Below are 19,175 nucleotides of genomic sequence, written 5' to 3'. Positions count from 1 at the left end.
GTCATTATTAATTAATGTCTCAGGAAAGATGTACCCAAATAACTATAGTCATTAATGTAGTGCATGACTATTTCCATTCCTCATTCTTTTACCATCCAAATTCATGTTTCTAATTTTTTTATTAAGTTTTTATTCTAATTCCAGTATAGCTAACATACAATGTTTGAGGGATACAATATAGTGATTCAACAATTCTACACCTTACTCAGTGCTTATCACACTAAAGACCTACTTCAGCCATCATCCCCCAACCCCCCTCCCCTCTAGTAACCATCAGTTTGTTCTCTACAGTTAAAGAGTCTTTTCTTGGTTTCTCTTTTTTTCCCCTTTGTTTTTTTACATTTCACATATAAGTGAAATCATTTAATATTTGTCTTTGTCTGACTTTACTCTCTAGCTCCATCCATGTTGTTGCAAATGGCAAGACTTCATTCTTTTTTGTGGCTGAATAATATTCCAGTGTGTGTGTGTGTGTGTGTGTGTGTGTGTGTGTGTGTGTGTGTGTGTGTGTGTGTGTGTGTGTGTATTACCTTTTCTTTATCCATTCATCTACTGATGGACACTTGTGCTGCTTCCATAATTTCACTATTGTAAATAATACTGCAATAAACACAGAGGTGTATGTCTCTTTGAATGAATGTTTTTGTATTTTGGGGTAAATAACCAGTAAAGTGTGATTACTGGATCACAGGGTAGTTCTATTTTTAACTTTTTGAGGATCCTCCACCACATATTTCTAATTTAATATGTATCAATATTGTATTTTAAATGTTGTTTCAACAGTACCAAGTGCAGAATGTATTTGAGTCTTTTTTAAAATTTAAATCCAATTAACATACAGTGTATTATGAGTTTCAGAGGTAGAGTTCAGTGATTCATCAGTCTTATAAAATACCCAGTGCTCATTACATCACGTGCCCTCCTTAATGTCTATCACCCAGTGTGTTTGTCTTTTAAAAAATACATACAAAATTTTAAAATGTGTTCTTTCATTGATTTATTCAACCACTATATACTACAGGCCTTCCCTCCATGTGCAAATATGGACACTTTCTTATCCTTCCCTTGAATCACCATAGCTCTTAGCAAAATTTAAGACACAAACGATAAAACATATAACTTGGAAAAGTGTGTACTAATTAATATAAATAAATCATTTAAACAATTTTTTGGCTTCCCCTACTTACAAGTATGAAGACAGTACTGCAAATGGATTCTAACCACTTGTTTTTTCTAAAATTTTATTAGTTAAAATAGTCAGTCCTTTGATGACCATTAATTTAATTCTGATATAATTACCTTCATATTGGGAACATGTACCACATCCCCATATTGGTCTTTTGTTTGAACAGTTATGGTGGTAGGCCAACCACAACGAATATCATCCTTGTTCAGGATCAGAGATGTTTTCTGAGGATCAGCATAGGAGTCCGGCTGAAGCCACCTGGCAGTGATAAAAAAGCAAGCAAAAAACTAAATATTCATCAGTATCTTTAATGATTAACACGAAATTAAGCCAAATGAATAAAACCTGTATCAAACAAAATGCTAAAACAGTATCTTCATTTCCAATTCAGTGATAATCCAAGTGTCTCCTTTGCAAATTTGCTAATGACAAATTCGTTAAAAAATACACCAAAGTACAGGAGACTTCTGATGTTTTTATAAATAAAATAGAAATAATTTTAAAATCAGAAAAATTGACATTTTAACATGGCTGACATAAAATAACCGAGAAAATGAATTTAGGTTATACATATTTGAAGTCCTAAGTACATTCATTTATTTCACTGAGGGAGGTCTGCTTTAATCTGCCAGCCTGAAAACCTGGGAAAGAACAGCTCCTCTGTAAAATCAGTGACAGAAATGGCATTTTGCTTGCTTGAGAACAGCTAGGTTAAAGATACACTGTCCATCTTTTCTTCACACAATTTTCCAACTATCTTCCCTCATTACCTTCCATGAACATTTGTTAAATTTCTATACTTTGGGATATCCGTTCTTGAATTCATTGCATGACCTACATTCAAGTTGTCCTGGGAGATGAGTGATAAGTAATTCTGCTACATAAAGATGTCCACAAAGTTAGCAGTGAGGGCTGACTTAAAAGATTTTCTATTCTCCAATTACCATTTTGGTTTTTAAAAACCACAGAGGAATCTCTTTTTTTAAAATTAAAACTGGGAAGAAGTTAGACTTCTATATTTACTAGTAAAATCAAACAAGCTAGCATATTTTTTCTTTTCATTAAAAAAAGAAAAGCAAATAGCAAAAAAATAAATGAGAACTCTACAACCTCAAATTTCATTTAAATTCTTAATTTATATTTATATTATTGGTAGATTTCAAGAGAAATCTTATTAAAATAAAATATAGTGATAAATTTAAGTTTAGTCTAGATATTAAATGTTACTATTGAATACATATACTTCTCAATTACACCACATGCTCCACCTATTTTTTAAATAAAAGTTCACCAAGGAAACTTTAATCAACTAACAACTACCATGTATTTAAAAAAATATATATATTTTTTAAAGATTTTATTTATTTATTTGAGACAGAGAGAATGGGAGGGAGAGAGAGAGAGAGAGAGCACATGAGAGGGGGGAGGGTCAGAGGGAGAAGCAGACTCCCTGCCGAGCAGGGAGCCTGATGCGGGACTCGATCCAGGGACTCCAGGATCATGACCTGAGCCGAAGGCAGTTGCTTAACCAACTGAGCCACCCAGGCGCCCTTAAAAAATATTTTAAAATATTTACCATTTTATACTTCAGCAAGTTCAAAACACATACACCAGATTATTTCAGGCTGCATTTTAACATCCTAATAACTTTCCTTTTGTTTCTCTTCAGAAATGAAGACAGAGGTGAGCCCTGAAAGTCAGGAATTGTAGTGCTTAAAGCATATTACCTTGCAAGCCTGCCACCACTTGATCCTGGAACACAAGCAATAAAATCATCCAGAAACGACTGTTCATTGCTTTGGATTTGAAGTGGTAAGTTTCCTTCAAGTGCCTCTAATATAGTTGGTGAATGAGAAAGAGCTAAACCCTTTCCAAGAATACCAGCATGGGTTTTGCACACCTGATGGGTAAAAGAGAACAGTTATGTATTTAAAATGAAAAATTTCAATTACACGAGTTTCTTGAATGTGCACAATTTTAGGGAGGCCTTTTTGGGGAAAGTATCTTCTCTCTATGGCCCCAGGGCTCCTTTAGCCTACAATATAGAAAACCTCCCCATGACGGAAAAATATGGGATAATACTTCCAGCCTCCTTCCTTCCACAAAATCAAGTAACACATCAGAGACCTGCAAGCTAGCTGAGATAGTGCATCTCTGCCCACTCTAGCCCTCCCTGTGCTGCATCCCCATCTCTCTGGACCAGGCTTCCCTTCTACAGGCAGCTGTGGAGGTCTTCTGCTTTTTGTGTTCCCATTATTGGGATCTTTCATGGTTGGACTATCTCTGCTCTCTTAGGTGGGTGGGTACCAAGGTCCTACCTTGGGCTAAAAGTGGACAGAAACTTGACTGTGGCTGCACATAAACTCTAGTAGCCTGTCTAAGCCTTAATTAAAATTAAGAAAAAAAAGCAGATAAAACTGAAATTTTAGTTCTCATTGATCTGACAAGCAAGCCTTATGTTTTGGAAAGACCTGCTCTAAATGCTGAAACTCTAGAAACTTTTTAATGACTATATTATAAATTTCAAAACAAAATACTTTTCATAGGAAAGGATATTTCCAAATACCATCACCTTTATATAACAGTACCTTCTGCATTCTACAAGATATGCCATTTTAAAAATAATGATCTTTAAAATCAAACTGACTTGAGTTCAAATCCTGACTTTGGACAAGCGCTGCTGTGTGCACTGGAGCTAACAAGTTACACACCATCCTGAATCTGCAAAATGTATAAACCGGTGATCAAATAAATATTTCTCTTCTGTGGTTATTATAAAATTTAAATTATATAACATATAAAGAGCACACTAGATTGCCTAACAAGTAGCAGGTCTTTTTTTTTTTTTTAAGATTTATTTACTTATTTGAGACAGAGCAAGAGCGAGAGCGAGAGAGCGAGAGAGAGAGAGAGAGAGAGAGTGGGGGAAGGGGCATAAGGAGAGAATATCCAGACTCCCACTGAGCCTGGGGCCTGATGCAGGGCTCAATCTCACAACCCATGAGATCAGGACCTGAGCTGAAACAGAGTCAGACGCTTAACTGACTGAGCCACCCAAGCGCCCCAAGTAGCAGGTCTTTAATATATGTTAGACCACCACGACAACTACCTTATGTGCCAAAAACGTGGGCAATCTGAGACATCAGGTTTTTTTTAAGAGAAGCACAATAAACATCTCTTTATATCTGGCCTAAGTGACATTTTATAAACCACAACAATCCCTGTAATAATGAATAACATATGAACTCCCTGATGGTTCTCTTTAAGTAGAATATTATCTGATACATACCGTATTTATTAAATGTTTGTTGAATTTCTATTTTTGTATCTTAAAGCAAAAAAAATTTAACTTTTTTAAAAAACAAAAACAAAAGCTGGTAGATCTTTAAAGCCCAGAAGTTTCTTAACATTACTGAGGATACCAGGGCTCCCTACAATTAATTAGAGCATAGTGATCAAGATCATGGACTTTGTAACCCAATTGCCAGAAGTCAAATTCTAGCCTGGCTGCACGATTCTGGGCAAGTTACTTAAGTTCTCCATGCCTCAGTTTCCTTACTTATAAATGGAGATAAAAGTCTTTCATTCATGGGGCTGCTGTGAGGACTAATTGAGTTAAAAATCTGCAAAATGTTTGGAATAGTACTTGATAAGGTCAAGATCAAATAAATGTTTGTTTTTATTATTACTGCTGTGATCAATTCATCCCGGGAAATAAATAAGATTTAAACCACTAGCTGTAGGTATTAGACCTGGATACTAGCCTCTATCTCCCAATTAGTTGAATTCTTAGACAAATCACAGGACTTCTTTGAACTGCAGTTACTGTAACTGCAGTTACAATAACTGACCTCAAAAGATAATACTGACCTCAAAATGTAAATGCTAAAATAGATAATATTAAAGATACAATAAACTATAAAGTGCTCTATAGATATTATTTAAATTACTACTACTAATACCCTTTTTTTCTCTTTTCCTAACTGGTAAATAAAACTTCTTTCGAGATCCAATTTAAATGTCAACAGCTCGGCAAAGCCCTCTCCTATGCCCCCAGCACTTGGTAACTCTTCTTTCTCCCGCAGGATTTATGTCTCACTCCAGATTTAACAACCACCATGCAGCACAGCAAGAGCTTGCTTGGGTTTCTCCCACCAAGAAATTATGAGTTATGTATCTTTATCTGCCAATGAATAGAATAAAGTACTTAATGAAAGTCCTATATTCAAGAAAAATAAGGTTATCTGAATGAAGATACTGCTTTTAAATTAATGTACAAAGTCTATCCTTATGATGTTTGGGACAATACCTGCAATGCAGCCTCTTCAAGAATTTCAAGATCTTCCTCTAATTCATTACCTGTTGTGTGAATGAAAAGTTTTATCAGTATATATCAATATTTAGTTTAACTTTCTAGTCCTTTGCATTTATTACACCTTTTTCACAATTCTGATATTCCAGATTGAAAGAACTATTATCATTCTGGATCAGTCTCAGTGCTTTACATCTTAAAATAAAATTTTCAGTGTGAATATAAGCCTTAATTCTCAAGGCAATACTCAAAAAGTATCCATTGAGGGATTTTCACGAGATATATATTGTATTTAGGCATATAAATACGTACTTTTGAATTTAGCCTATTTATAATCCCTTCCTCCCCCAAATGAGGGAACTGATTATTCAGAATCTGAGGCTTTTTAACTTTGGTTATGTTACAGAAGAGCTACACCTTTAGTAAAAAGAGTAACTTACAGGAAAAAATAAGGTAGTGATTGTATCCTCTATCTCTTTTCTCCTTTATTGCTTAATATAAAACATATTTTATTTATTGAATTTCCTTTGATAGTTTAATTTCTAAAATACTACTAAGGCAATACATCTTCAAAAGGAAATATTCAAATTATACAGAAGTGTAGAATGAAAAATTCTCCCATCACCTCCCTTCTGAAGATAAACAGTGTCAACAGTTTATTTATTGTTCAAGAAACTGTGTGTAAATAAGTTTATGTATGTGTGTCAACATACATACTCGTGCACACATACACCTATATTCATACATATATATAACATAATGTTCACAAAAATGGGACCCTCTTCTGCAATGTGCTTTTCTCAGTTAATATAGTTTGGAATCTTTCTTGTTCAGGACATAGAGATCTTTCGTTGTTGGTTTTTGACAGCTGCACACATTTGCAATGTAGGGATGTACCTTGAGTTATTCAACCAGTTTCCAACTGATATTTTGGTTGCTTCCAGGTTTTACAATCATAAGCACTGCTATATTAATCTATCTTACAACACATATTTTTTGAGCATTTGTGCAAGTATGTACAACAACTGCTATATCAAAAAGTAGAAGGCATATAAAATTTGAACAGGTACTAACATATTTTCTCCAAAGGTTGTACCCATTTTCTTCATATAAATGGAACACAAGATGTCTCATTTGTTCATACATGTAACAACATTCAGTAGGAGCAGGGGAACTGACAAGCATGGAAGGGAGCAGGAAAAGGGAAGGGAACAAAGAAGGAAGAGAAGAGAAGATAACAAGAAGGGAAGGGGGAGGATGAAGTTGGAAGCATGGTCTCAGAGGGAGGGGCTACAGATGGACTTCTTGGGGGGAGAATTGGGGAAATACAATAGTAATGCCTTTTATTCCCAAACACTGTGAAAATAAAAGTTAAACCATGTCCAAGCATCATAGAATCAGTAAAGATTTTTAACTTTAGTTTCATCTTTACCATCCTGATCTTAAATCAACTTACATATACAAATTTGTGTCATATAAAGAGGTACTATTCCTGCCAGTGCCTCATTTCTCTGCTGTGCTTCACATGAAAACTCTTCTAAAGAGCGATCTACCTATTCAACCTGCCCCGCCCTTTCTGACTACCTATTCTCTTACTCCAAGCTAAACGCCTTCAGTTTCTCTTATATTTCTTGTTGAGTACACAAGTAACCAACCAGTTTTTCCATCTGATGGTAGATTTTAATTGACTTCTCAACTGCATTCAAAAGTCCCACGAATGTCTCCTCTCCTGGTTTTAATTCTGCCTCCTTGGCTGCTGCACCAGGGTGTTTTCTACACCCTCCTAGGCCTGTCCGTCCATTCTGGACACTCTGGCAAGCCCCACCTTTGATCCTGGGTGATCTTCTCGTTCTCATTTGCATTCTCTTCCTAGCTCATCTTTCACATGGTCCATGTCTTTAAATATCACCTGTGTTCAAATGACATGTCCACTGATTTGTCCTGAGTGCCAGACAATGAATATTCAATTGCCTACTTGATATGGCCCCTAAGATATTTAAGAAATATCTCAAACTTTTGGTTTAATAAAATATATCCAGTGCTTAACCCAGTGCCTGGCACCTAGCATGTATGTGCCTAAGGAGGGTTTGTGTGCATGTTTTTGTGTGAATAAAAAAGACTAGAGGATACTCCAGTAAAGAAAACCCAAACTACTAGTATATTTAACAGTTACTATTCATGAATGTATGTGACTATCAAATTCATTTTGCTAATTTATTTCAGAATATCCTAGATAAACATATTCTACTCTTGAAATTTTTTTAAAAAATCATAAACACCTAGTACTTGACCAGACTTACCAATAGGAAGTGCTAGATCCTTTTTCATCAAAGCTGCGGCACAAACTCCCCCAAGATTGGCTAATTCTTTTTCCAGTTGAATGACTCCCTGGATAATTATTAAAAAAAAAAAAATCAGCTGCTTTAAAAAAAATGTTTGGAAGATAAGGTGGATTATCAGCATAATGTGATTTGCACCCAAGCATAACTTTTGAGACCAGAAGGAAGAACATGTCAGCTAGTGGTTAAATTAAGAGAGGAAGAGGGTCAATAATATGTCTTCTGCATGTTAATAAGGTCCAGGCCTACAGGCTCATTGTCCAAAGAATTTGTCATTCACTACTTTAAAGTAGCACGATCATTTTCTTCAACTCTTGTTTTATTGTATGATTTGAAACATTCAGAAGAGATATTAAGTTAGTCCCACTGTGAAATTAGGTTCTATTATTTACTCAGAAAGGTATAGCCACCTGAGTACATTTGAAGCAGGCACAATTATACTTTCTTTAAAGGCTATATCATGGTGCACAGACTCCATTCTCTTCATGTATTAAAAGTAGCAAAAAACCCAAAAATCAAAAAAACCACTACACAAAATTAAACTATAAGGTATTCTAAATTAGACACCCTAACTTAAAAGAAACTTCAGGCTTCCTGAATATAGGTAGCAAATACAACTTTAGTTAACAGCAGCCCTCAGAAACACCATCTTAACAGAAAGAAGGTAATTCATTCTTACTTCATCAGGTCCAGGGCTAAACTCGTATCCAATTGCAAAACATTTAAAACCATAGAAAGAAGCTTTGTCATCTTTCACATAATCTGATGCCGTTTCCAATGAAAAAAGGGCCTCATTTCCTAAGAAAAAAAACTAACATTGAGTTCAAAATCTGACACAGTTGTATTAAAATTTCCCTATCTTTTATATATCTCAAGATAGGTAGCAATACGAATCAAATACTAAAAAGCCCAGGCCTGTTTTGGGGGTTGGGGGTGTTCCTGTACCTACTTGAGTAAGACTGCTAAAAACAACGCTAGCCAACAACAAAACCATCCCAAGTGAATTGTTATTATTTTTCTTTATGACCAACCTCTCCATATCAAATGTTCTACCCTTCTGTTACATGACCATTTTCCAATTACCTGTCGATCACTAGGGCGACCTAGGTTAGTTAGCCTTTTCTGTTTCAGAATGAGCAATCCTCTAACCTGGCCCCTCACAAACAAGGCAGGTCAGACTAGAAGACAGAAGATTCTGAATTCAAATAGGCTGGGAATTTGAGGAATCACAAGAATATTTATGGTTAACTGGTTAAAAACACAACAGACCACATACAGTTTTAATAACTTACAAACTTTCTTTGAAAGGAAAATACCAGTAATAGCAATAACAAGAGTGTTGCCTGTCCCCGTCTCAGATACACACATACACACACACACACACACACACACACACACACACACACACACACCCTTCAAGCCTGAAGAACTGAAAACAATAGTTTTTTTTTTTTAGGTTTATTGATTGATTGATTGATGTAGTGTTCCAAGATTTATTTTTTGCGTGTAACACCCAGTGCTCCATGCAATACGTGCCCTCCTTAATACCCAACACCCAGCTAACCCATCCCCCCACCCCCTCCCCTCTAGAACCCTCAGTTTGTTTCTCAGAGTCCACAGTCTCTCATGGTTCGTCTTGGAAACAATAGCTTTAACATAACTCAGTAGGTTAGGGGGTTGACCAATTCTCTTGAATGGAAAAGAGTCCTGGTAAGTTCTCAAAATCTTTCACTTATTGGGAAAATAAAAGATCAAACCCACTTTTTCTATAGTTTGTTCCCAACTGTGCAGACAGCCACCCCTCAATATTAACTCGCTTTGGTCAAGCTAATCTTTTTTCACAAGATCCTCAAAACATTCTCTTCTAAAACTTAGTCGTGCTGTCCCCCGCCCCCCATACAGAGTCTTTTTCACTACTCATGTGCAATCGGATGCAGAGTAGGTCTTGAAGAAATCCTTCTAAAAGTTGTAAACATTTTTAATGACATATCCTCACTAAACATAATTATTATAAATGCATAGATTTTATCAAATAGAACAGAAGAGAAAAAATAACTTACCTGGCAACACTAAAACCATAGTAGGCCACCCAGAGGACCCTGAAAATTTCTTTAATTCTATCCAGGAATTAAGATTTTCATGAACAGATGTCAATTTTGGTCCATATCCTGAATTCTGAACAGTTCTGACAGGAATCAACAAACGAAGGACATCTTCTGACTGTGCAGTGCCACACTGGGGGTCAAACTCGATTGTCATCCACCGTACACATTCCGGGAACGTCACCTGAAATCAAAAGGCAGGAGGACACTTTGTTAAGAAGAATTTGATTTTTGTTTTTTTTTCCTATTTTAGAAACAAGACATACTGTAAAAATGATGCTTTCTCTCAACTAAATTTTAAATAGAAATTAATAGTTTCAGTATGATTAGAAATCAAGGTATTAATGTTCAGTATCAATTGTTCCAACTGCCCACTTGCAATACCTACTGGTTTCTACCTAATACTTCGTTGATACTACATTAATAATGTTTGTAAGTGCACGCTGATAACATTTAAAAAATATTACAAGGCTGTTTAATTTCCATAAACATTAAACTATGTAATTTTCTTGTGGAAGTTTATTTATATAATAAATTTTCCATTTCAGTCAGAATGCATTTAAGGGATATAAGCAGGCAAATAAAAATATAATTTGATGGGTAAAATGTAAAGATATATTGATAGAAGGTGAATAAATCATTAAAATCTAAGGTTTTAGTCACTTTTGGATATCTAATATTCATAGTATGTGCTACAAATGATACTTTTCATTAGCAAAATACTTCAGAACTTCATATATTATGAGAATAAATAAATATTAACACATGATGAGGGGTGTCGGAGTGGTCAGTCAGTTGAGCGTCTGACTCTTGGTTTTGGCTCACATCATGATCTCAGGGTTGTGAGATCAAACCATGCAACCAGCTCCACACTCAGCTGCTTCTCTCCCTCTACTCCCCACCATGTGCACCCACAACTTGTGCTCTCTCTCTCTCAAATAAATAAATCTTTAAAAAATATAAAAAAATAAACACATGATGAAAACCTAGGTTTTTTATATTTTCTTAACCTAAAGTTTTACTATAATATAAGTTTTTCATGACATATAATTACATGTATTTTTAAGCCCACTTTAAGCTTTTGTCACCATCATGGCAGAGAAAAATTCTGTCTCGATAGTCAAATTACAATTAAACAGGACCATGTCAAATAGTAAACTATGAAACAGTTATAGGATATGATATGAGCATTAAGAAATTTCCCAAGTATGATACTGGTCTAAAAAAAAATTACCTAGGACTAACGCAAACATTTTTAGTAGAGGATTAAAAAAAAAAAAATCTCCATTTAAATGAAACGCTCAACCTTGTTCATAATTACATAAATGCAAATTAAAACATAAGTAAAATACCATTTCTCCCATTTTATTAGAGATCCAAAATTTAACCATGTACTCTGTTGGGGAGGCTGTGAGAAAAGAAAACAAACACTCTCAAACATTGTTGGTTTGATGAATGGATGGATGTTTAAAAGTGGAGGGGATGGGAAAACTGTCTTTTACAATAGAACACCACATGGAAGGAATAACAGAACTAGAAAGCCACCATTTTTTAAAATTATTTTATTATGTTAGTCACCATACATTACATCATTAGTTTTGTGTGATGTAGTGTTCCATGATTCATTGTCTGCGTATAACACCCAGTACTCCATGCAATAGGTGCCCTCAATAATACCCATCACCGGGCTAACCCATCCCTCCACCCCCCTCCCCTCTAAAACCCTCAGTTTGTATCTCAGAGTCCATAGTCTCTCATGGTTCGTCTCCCCCTCCAACTTCCCCCCCTTCATTTTTACCTTCCTACTATCTTTTTTTTTTTTTAAACATATAATGTATTATTTGTTTCAGGGGTACAGGTCTGTGATTCAACAGTCTTACACAATTCACAGCGCTCACCATAGCACATACCTCCCCAATGTCCATCACCCAGCCACCCCATCCCTCCCACCCCCCACCACTCCAGCAACCCTCAGTTTGTTTCCTGAGATAAGGAATTCCTCATATCAGTGAGGTCATATGATACATATCTTTCTCTGACCGACTTATTTCGCTCAGTATAATACCCTCCAATTCCAACCACATTGTTGCAAATGGCAAGATTTCATTCCTTTTGATGGCTGCATAATATTCCATTGTATATATATACCACATCTTCTTTATCTATTCATCTGTCGATGGACATCTTGGCTCTTTCCACAGTTTGGCTATTGTGGACACTGCTGCTATAAACCTCGGGGTGCACGTACCCCTTCGGATCCCTACATTTGTATCTTTGGGGTAAATACCCAGTAGTGCAATTGCTGGATCATATGGTAGCTCTACTTTCAAATTTCTGAGGAACCTCCATACTGTTTTCCAGAGGGGCTGCACCAGCTTGCATTCCCACCAACAGTGTAGGAGGGTTCCCCTTTCTCTGCATCCTCGCCAACATCTGTCGTTTCCTGACTTGTTAATTTTAGCCATTCTGACTGGTGTGAGGTGGTATCTCGTTGAGATTTTGATTTGGATTTCCCTGATGCCGAGCGATGTTGAGCACTTTTTCATGTGTCTGTTGGCCATTTGGATGTCTTCTTCGGAAAAATGTCTGTTCATGTCTTCTGCCCATTTCTTGATTGGATCATTTGTTCTTTGGGTGTTGAGTTTCATAAGTTCTTTATAGATTTTGGATACTAGCCCTTTATCTGATATGTCATTTGCAAATATCTTCTCCCATTCTGTTGGTTGTCTTTGGTTTTGTTGACTGTTTCTTTTGCTGTGCAAAAGCTTTTTATCTTGAGGAAGTCCCAATAGTTCATTTTTGCCCTTGCTTTCCCTGCCTTTGGCGATGTTTCTAGGAAGAAGTTGCTGTGGCTGAGGTCGAAGAGGTTGTTGCCTGTGTTCTCCTTTAGGATTCTGATGGACTCCTGTCTCACACTGAGGTCTTTCAACCATTTTGAGTCTATTTTTGTGTGTCATGTAAGGAAATGGTCCAGTTTCATTCTCATGCATGTGGCTGTCCAATTTTCCTAACACCACTTGTTGAAGAGACTGTCTTTTTTCCATTGGACATTCTTTCCGGCTTTGTTGAAGATTAGTTGGCCATAGAGTTGAGGGTCCATTTCTGGGCTCTCTATTCTGTTCCATTGATCTATGTGTCTGTTTTTGTGCCAGTACCATACTGTCTTGATGATGACAGCTTTGTAATAGAGCTGGAAGTCCGGAATTGTGATGCCACCAGCTTTGCTTTGCTTTTTCAACATTCTTCTGGCTATTCGGGGTCTTTTCTAGTTCCATACACATTTTAGGATTATTTGTTCCATGTCTTTGAAAAAAGTGGATGGTGTTTTGATGGGGATTGCATTGAATGTGTAGATTGCTCTAGGCAGCATTGACATCTTCACAATATTTGTTCTTCCAATCCATGAGCATGGAACATTTTTCCATTTCTTTGTGTCTTCCTCAATTTCTTTCATGAGTATTTTATAGTTTTCTGAGTACAGACTCTTTGCCTCTTTGGTTAGATTTATTCCTAGGCATCTTACGGTTTTGGGTGCAGTTGTAAATGGGATCGACTCCTTAATTTCTCTTTCTTCTGTCTTGTTGTTGGTGTACAGGAATGCCACTCTTCAGAGTACAGGGATAGAGGGTACATACCTCAATATCATAAAAGCCATCTATGAAAAACCCACAGCGAATATCATTCTCAATGGGGAAAAACTAAGAATTTTCCCCCTAAGGTGAGGAACATGGCAGGGATGTCCACTATCACCACTGCTATTCAACATAGTATTAGAAGTCCTAGCTACAGCAATCAGACAACAAAAAGAAATACAAGGCATCCGAATCGGCAAAGAAGAAGTCAAACTCTCACTCTTTGCAGATGGTATGATACTTTTATGTGGAAAACCCAAAAGACTCCACCCCAAAACTGCTAGAACTCATACAGGAATTCAGTAAAGTGGCAGGATATAAAAGAATTAGTGCACATAAAAATTCTATCTTAAACCCTTTTGTGTCTGACAGTGCCTAACCACCTGATTTCTATATTTTAATACTATAAAAAAATCTTCTAACCAGAGGCAAAGTATCCTTTAAGATATCATTATAAAACATGAAATCAAGTTTTAAATTTAAACTCTGCCTAGGAATCGGTGCCTACCTTGTAGTGCATCACACATGCAGGCTTATAGGGGTGCTCACTCTCTATGACAGCATAGTGATTAGAGGTTGTACACGCAGAGAGGCCTTGCTCAGGCTGGTTTCCTGTGGTGCTATCTGTTGACTGATTAGGATTGAATGCAGGGGGTGCATACTTCTGATTCAAAATGGCAACTGAGGGAAGTAACTGTTGGACAAGACCAAAGACTTCTACAGCCACCTAGTATAAAAAGAAATGATTAAAAAGATAATAAATGTAAAAATTGTTTTAAAATGATTAATTAGTATAATTGTTGGCTACCCTTAATTACGAAGAACATTACTGAGAGTTCTTTAGCTAAGTTTTCATTCAAAGAGAAATTTGTTCTATGGAAAAAAAACATTTACCTTAGAAGTCTTAGACGTCATATGAAAATAACCTCGTCTATACTTTTAAACACTTTGCCTTGTTGTAATCTGCTGTAAACTGGGTTTTACTCAATATTTAATTATGCCAAAGAATCAATAGTTTATGATTTCCTTCATGTCTTGACTATTTCACAATTGTAAAAGACTCCTATCCTTCTACACTGCTATTCTTACCCAAAAAGAAAGATCTGGCATCAACTTCATTAAATTACAAAAATCCAAGTTAACATAAGCTTTCCTTACCTATCATAATTCTAAAATACATTTCTCATTCCCAAATTCTTCAAATGTAAAGCCAGTAAGTAAGCATAGTAATCCAATAAACAAAACGAAGAATAGTGAGATTTAACTGATAACTTTTACCATTTAACTTGTCTAACCTTACATGTTATACTTGTAACCCAGGTACCTCAAAGATCAAAGTGTTTATGAAGGATAGATAAAAATCTAAAAAAAAAAAAAGATATTTAAAAAAATATTCAAAATTACACAATTAAATTACACACCTTGGGAATAGCAGCAGCTACTGGTCCTATGTAGGCTATAATAAGGGGAAGCAGCATGGAAAACAGACTGGAAGAGCTAAGCAGTTCTGGAATGTCATCAGCTAAAAAAGGCATTAAAACTATAGTTAGAAGGTAATTTCATTGTAATGTATATATGCTGTACTAAATCTATATTCCATTCTCTTGAGCAAAATAAAATTATAGTTGACATTGACTGAATGCTTATAAAGGACCTGGCCCTATTCTAAGGGTTTTATATATATGAAAAATTAATCCTCAAATTAATCCTCACAATAAGATACTTTTATTATTTCTGCTTTTTACAAGGGGAAACCAAGGCATACAATGTTAAGTAACTTATCCGAAATCATATACCTGTAAAGTGATAAAGCCAGGATTAGAACCTACAGTAACAGCCATGATTTTAAACCACTACAGCAGATACCACACATGGCTATATGTGTGACATTAGGCCAATTACTTAATTGGTATGTGCCTCAGGTTACTCCTGTACAAAAGAATAATAACAGTACTTCCCTCACTGGATGTTATGAAGATTGAGTTAATATATATAAAACACTTAGAACAATGCCTGCACATATTAAGCACTACAAAAATGCTTACTGTTATTAAGCTATACTGCCTTCTATTTTACCAGAGAAAGCATTTTGCTGATGGACATTTTAATCATTTATCTATGAGCATGGTGCTAGGAAGATAAGTTGAGTCTAGATTGAGATGATCTTTATATTAAAGGCCAATTATTCCCAAATACTTCTTTCTAGATCTGCTGTTGTCACAGTAGGATGCACTTATTTAAAAATACAGTTTCTCAGCCCAACCCAAACCTTTAGTTTGGATAGGCCAAATATTCTTTATTTTTAGGAAGTTCCTCAGGTGATTCACTAGGTGATTCCCAGGTGTGCACTAGGCTTAGGAATAAATGTTATAGATAACAGTAAGACTGGGTGGGTAGCAATGAATCCTTTTGTAAATGAACTCCGCTGCCAGGGTGGAGGGTCAGCAGGTAAGTAGAGAGGGGGCGGGAGAAAGGTGGCAGTGAGACTGCTGGGATGCTACCCACCCATGACGAAGAGGACACATGCCCTGCACCGTGGTGGCCTCAACTATGGAAGAAGGGGTAGGGGAATACCAACTGGACAGCTGCCAGTGGAAGAACTCACAGAACTCAAATCAGGTAAGTGAGTTTGGATTACCCAGATCTTTGGGTGAATGGTGATACTATTACTGGAAATAGGATATATAGGAAGAAAAACACACCTAAAAGAGAAAACAAAATGCTTTTTTGACTCCTAAAGGAAGGATAAAGCAAAGACTCAGCTTAATGGAGAGTTTTTGTCTTACTACGTTAAGTAAGAAAATAACAGGTATCAGGTAACTGCTTCTGAACATTCTAAAAAATCCTGCAGATGGAGCGTATGGCTGATACAAAATGAATGTATATGTATGTACACATCTACAATGAATAAAACACTCTGGGATTCTATAAGATGGTTCGTCTCAGGAACTCTGTGTATAAGTTAGAGAATAAAGAATCTAAAATATGACTATTAAGAAAATAAAAGTCTTACCATCCACAGCAAGAGCTCTGTGCAAGAGGTCTTTTGCAGCTCGAACAACAGTGCTTACCACAGAGAGAGCTCTGCTACAGTTTTTATCTTCTTCATTGGCTTTACTTAGAAGCTGGGATTGTAAATCTCCATCAAATTCACTCCTGTAACAAGAGTCACGCATGAGATTTTACATGGTAGGTAAAACATGATCTAAGTCCAGTTATCACATTTAGATCAGAACTCCTCGCTTAAACTTATTTTAAATTAAGACCAAGGAGAGTGTATCTTAGGAACTGATATTTAAACAAAGGCCTGAATTATGTTAAAAAAAAAAAAGTTGAGGGAAAAGTATTCAGGCAAAAGGAACAGTAAGAGAAAGGTTCAGACAAGAACAAGATCAGCAAGTTCAAGGAACAGAGTGACAAGTGCGACTGGAATGAAAGGACATGGAGGGTGACAGGAGTGAGATCACGTGAGCTTTGTATGCCTCTGTGAGACCTTACATTTCATGCTGGGATGGGAAGCTGTGAGAGACTCCGAGCAAGGGCAGGCCTGACCGATGTACATTTCTGTAAGATCCCTCTGGCTGCACTGTGCAGAACTGACTGCAGCAGGCCCACGGCAAAAGGAGGGAGACTGGGTTAGAAGCTGTGAGAGTTACCCACGGAGTAGTGATGGCTTGGGCTGAACTGTTAATTATGGGAACTAGAAAAAGTCAGATTTAGAACATTTTACTTTGATTAATTTATTCATTAGTTAATTTGAGTGAAAGAGAGAGAGAGAGAGTGCACGTGTGTGGGCGGGAAGAAGGGGCAGAGGTTGAGGGAGAGAGAGAATCTTAAGCAGGCTCCACGCCCAGCGCGGAGTCTGATGTGAGGCTTGATCGCACAATCCTGAGATTATAACCTGAGCTGAAATCAAGAGTTGGACGCTTAACTGACTGAGCCACCCAGATGCCCCTAAATTTAATTCATTTTAAATTTAAAGCTAAGGGTATGTAAAGCTTGGTGGGAAACAAAAATATCTAAAACACTGTATTTTGTGTAAGAAATAAAGTCTAGATAGCAGATGCTTCTAAGGGGCTCCCCAGCTTTTTGAAATTTATAACTTCTGTGCATGATATTGTTTTTTTAATGTATGGTTTGAGAAAGAGAATACTATTTATTGTGGTGCTGTGTAACAAAAAGTTTTTCACGATTCGGTAAAAGGACTAGAAAACTTGTATCTCAGCAGCAACACACCACCAGGAAGCTATTTAACACCTACCATTTCTATTTTATTTCACATGCAAAAAGGCAGGAGAAAAATCTACATTCAGGGCAACAGCTTTGTACAAATTGCCCAGGCAGTGTTCCCAGGTTGTTTATGAAGGAAAGAGAGAAAGCAGCAAGTCTCTGAAAGTGATACACAACCTTAGTGGGATCTGAGGCTAAGTCAGACTGAGGGTAGTAGATATGGTGAATGGTACTCACTACCTATGATTCCAGCTAATTCACTAAAAGAAAAACTGAGACAAAAGTACATTTAGAAGTTTTTTTTTAGCCCAAACTGTTATCTTTTTTTTTTTTGTACTGTTTATATAAGGAATGGTTAAGGAACACATCATTATATACTCTAGAATCCCCAGAACTAGATTCACAGACATCAAAATATACTGCAGACTGGATAATAGGATCAAGGCAACACTAGTACTTGGGTAGAGTTGATGTGATCATCAATTTTTGCTATTTTTAAAAAGAAATGAATAAATTCCACTTAAATTTGAAACTGTAGACCACGAACTATAAAAGTAACAACAAACAGCACATATGTCCAAGACATAAAAATTTCAAAGATATTAAAGAAATAATGACAAAAACATTTTAAAGCATTCACTTTTACAATAAACACTAAATTTATGTATTAAAATGAGATCTTTTTACATGAATTAGCACAAGTATGCGCAAGGCAGTTACACTAGAATTACAACTATGCATTTACTAGCATTTTTTACCTTGGTAATAAACTGTATGTCTCCTGTCACTTTACAACAGTCTCCTTACCTCTATACACACACTTACCTGTAGTAGAGTATCTGTGGAATCTGTCCTCTGGTTTGGTTTGTGCCATTACTACTCAAGCTGCATGTGCTAAATGTGAATGTCACACCATCAGGGCACTGAACTGTGGTCATTCCTCCATCTCCATTGGCTGTACGGCTTCCATAGTTCCTCAAGCGCACAGCATATTTAACATTTTCCTTCACAATCAAGATGTAAAACATGTTTATAATGTACAGAGGATATAAAAAAACTGGTCAAATAAACTGAATTTCTTTGTCATATTTATAGATGATTTGGTTAAACACATTTTTAATGTCAAACAGGAAGATAAGTAACACTGATGTTTATTATTTTAAAAGAACTATACTAAGTACTTCATGTGCTTTAATCAAATTAATTCTTAAAATGACCTCATGAGGTAAGTACCATTACTATTCCTATTTTATAGATGAGGAATCTGGGGCACAGAGAAGTTAAGTAACTCACTCAAAGTCACACAGCTAATACGTGATGGAACAAGTATTTGAATATAGTCTGACGATAGTTCCTGCTCTTAACCACAATGTA

General features: G+C 36.2%; 1 protein-coding gene across 11 annotated transcripts in view; it reads right to left on the bottom strand.

Moving 5' to 3' along the window:
• Positions 1 to 19,175, bottom strand: part of MYCBP2 (MYC binding protein 2) — a 262,416-nt gene that overhangs the window by 100,131 nt on the left and 143,110 nt on the right. For all 11 annotated transcript variants that reach the window (XM_025874720.2, XM_025874721.2, XM_025874722.2 and 8 more), the window contains 10 exons: positions 18,627 to 18,805; positions 16,585 to 16,727; positions 14,993 to 15,093; positions 14,080 to 14,298; positions 9,898 to 10,123; positions 8,517 to 8,635; positions 7,799 to 7,886; positions 5,496 to 5,545; positions 2,914 to 3,086; positions 1,300 to 1,444 (listed from right to left, as the gene is read on the bottom strand). In XM_025874720.2, coding sequence (XP_025730505.1) covers positions 1,300 to 1,444; positions 2,914 to 3,086; positions 5,496 to 5,545; positions 7,799 to 7,886; positions 8,517 to 8,635; positions 9,898 to 10,123; positions 14,080 to 14,298; positions 14,993 to 15,093; positions 16,585 to 16,727; positions 18,627 to 18,805 — 1,443 coding nt within the window. The remainder of the gene's footprint in view (positions 1 to 1,299; positions 1,445 to 2,913; positions 3,087 to 5,495; positions 5,546 to 7,798; positions 7,887 to 8,516; positions 8,636 to 9,897; positions 10,124 to 14,079; positions 14,299 to 14,992; positions 15,094 to 16,584; positions 16,728 to 18,626; positions 18,806 to 19,175) is intronic.

This window comes from Callorhinus ursinus, unplaced genomic scaffold, assembly GCF_003265705.2.
Source record: "Callorhinus ursinus isolate GAN/ISIS: 27379988/994484 unplaced genomic scaffold, GSC_fseal_2.0 scaffold7, whole genome shotgun sequence".
In the NCBI taxonomy this organism is placed as follows: domain Eukaryota; kingdom Metazoa; phylum Chordata; class Mammalia; order Carnivora; family Otariidae; genus Callorhinus; species Callorhinus ursinus.
This window is presented reverse-complemented; position numbering and strand designations above follow the sequence as displayed.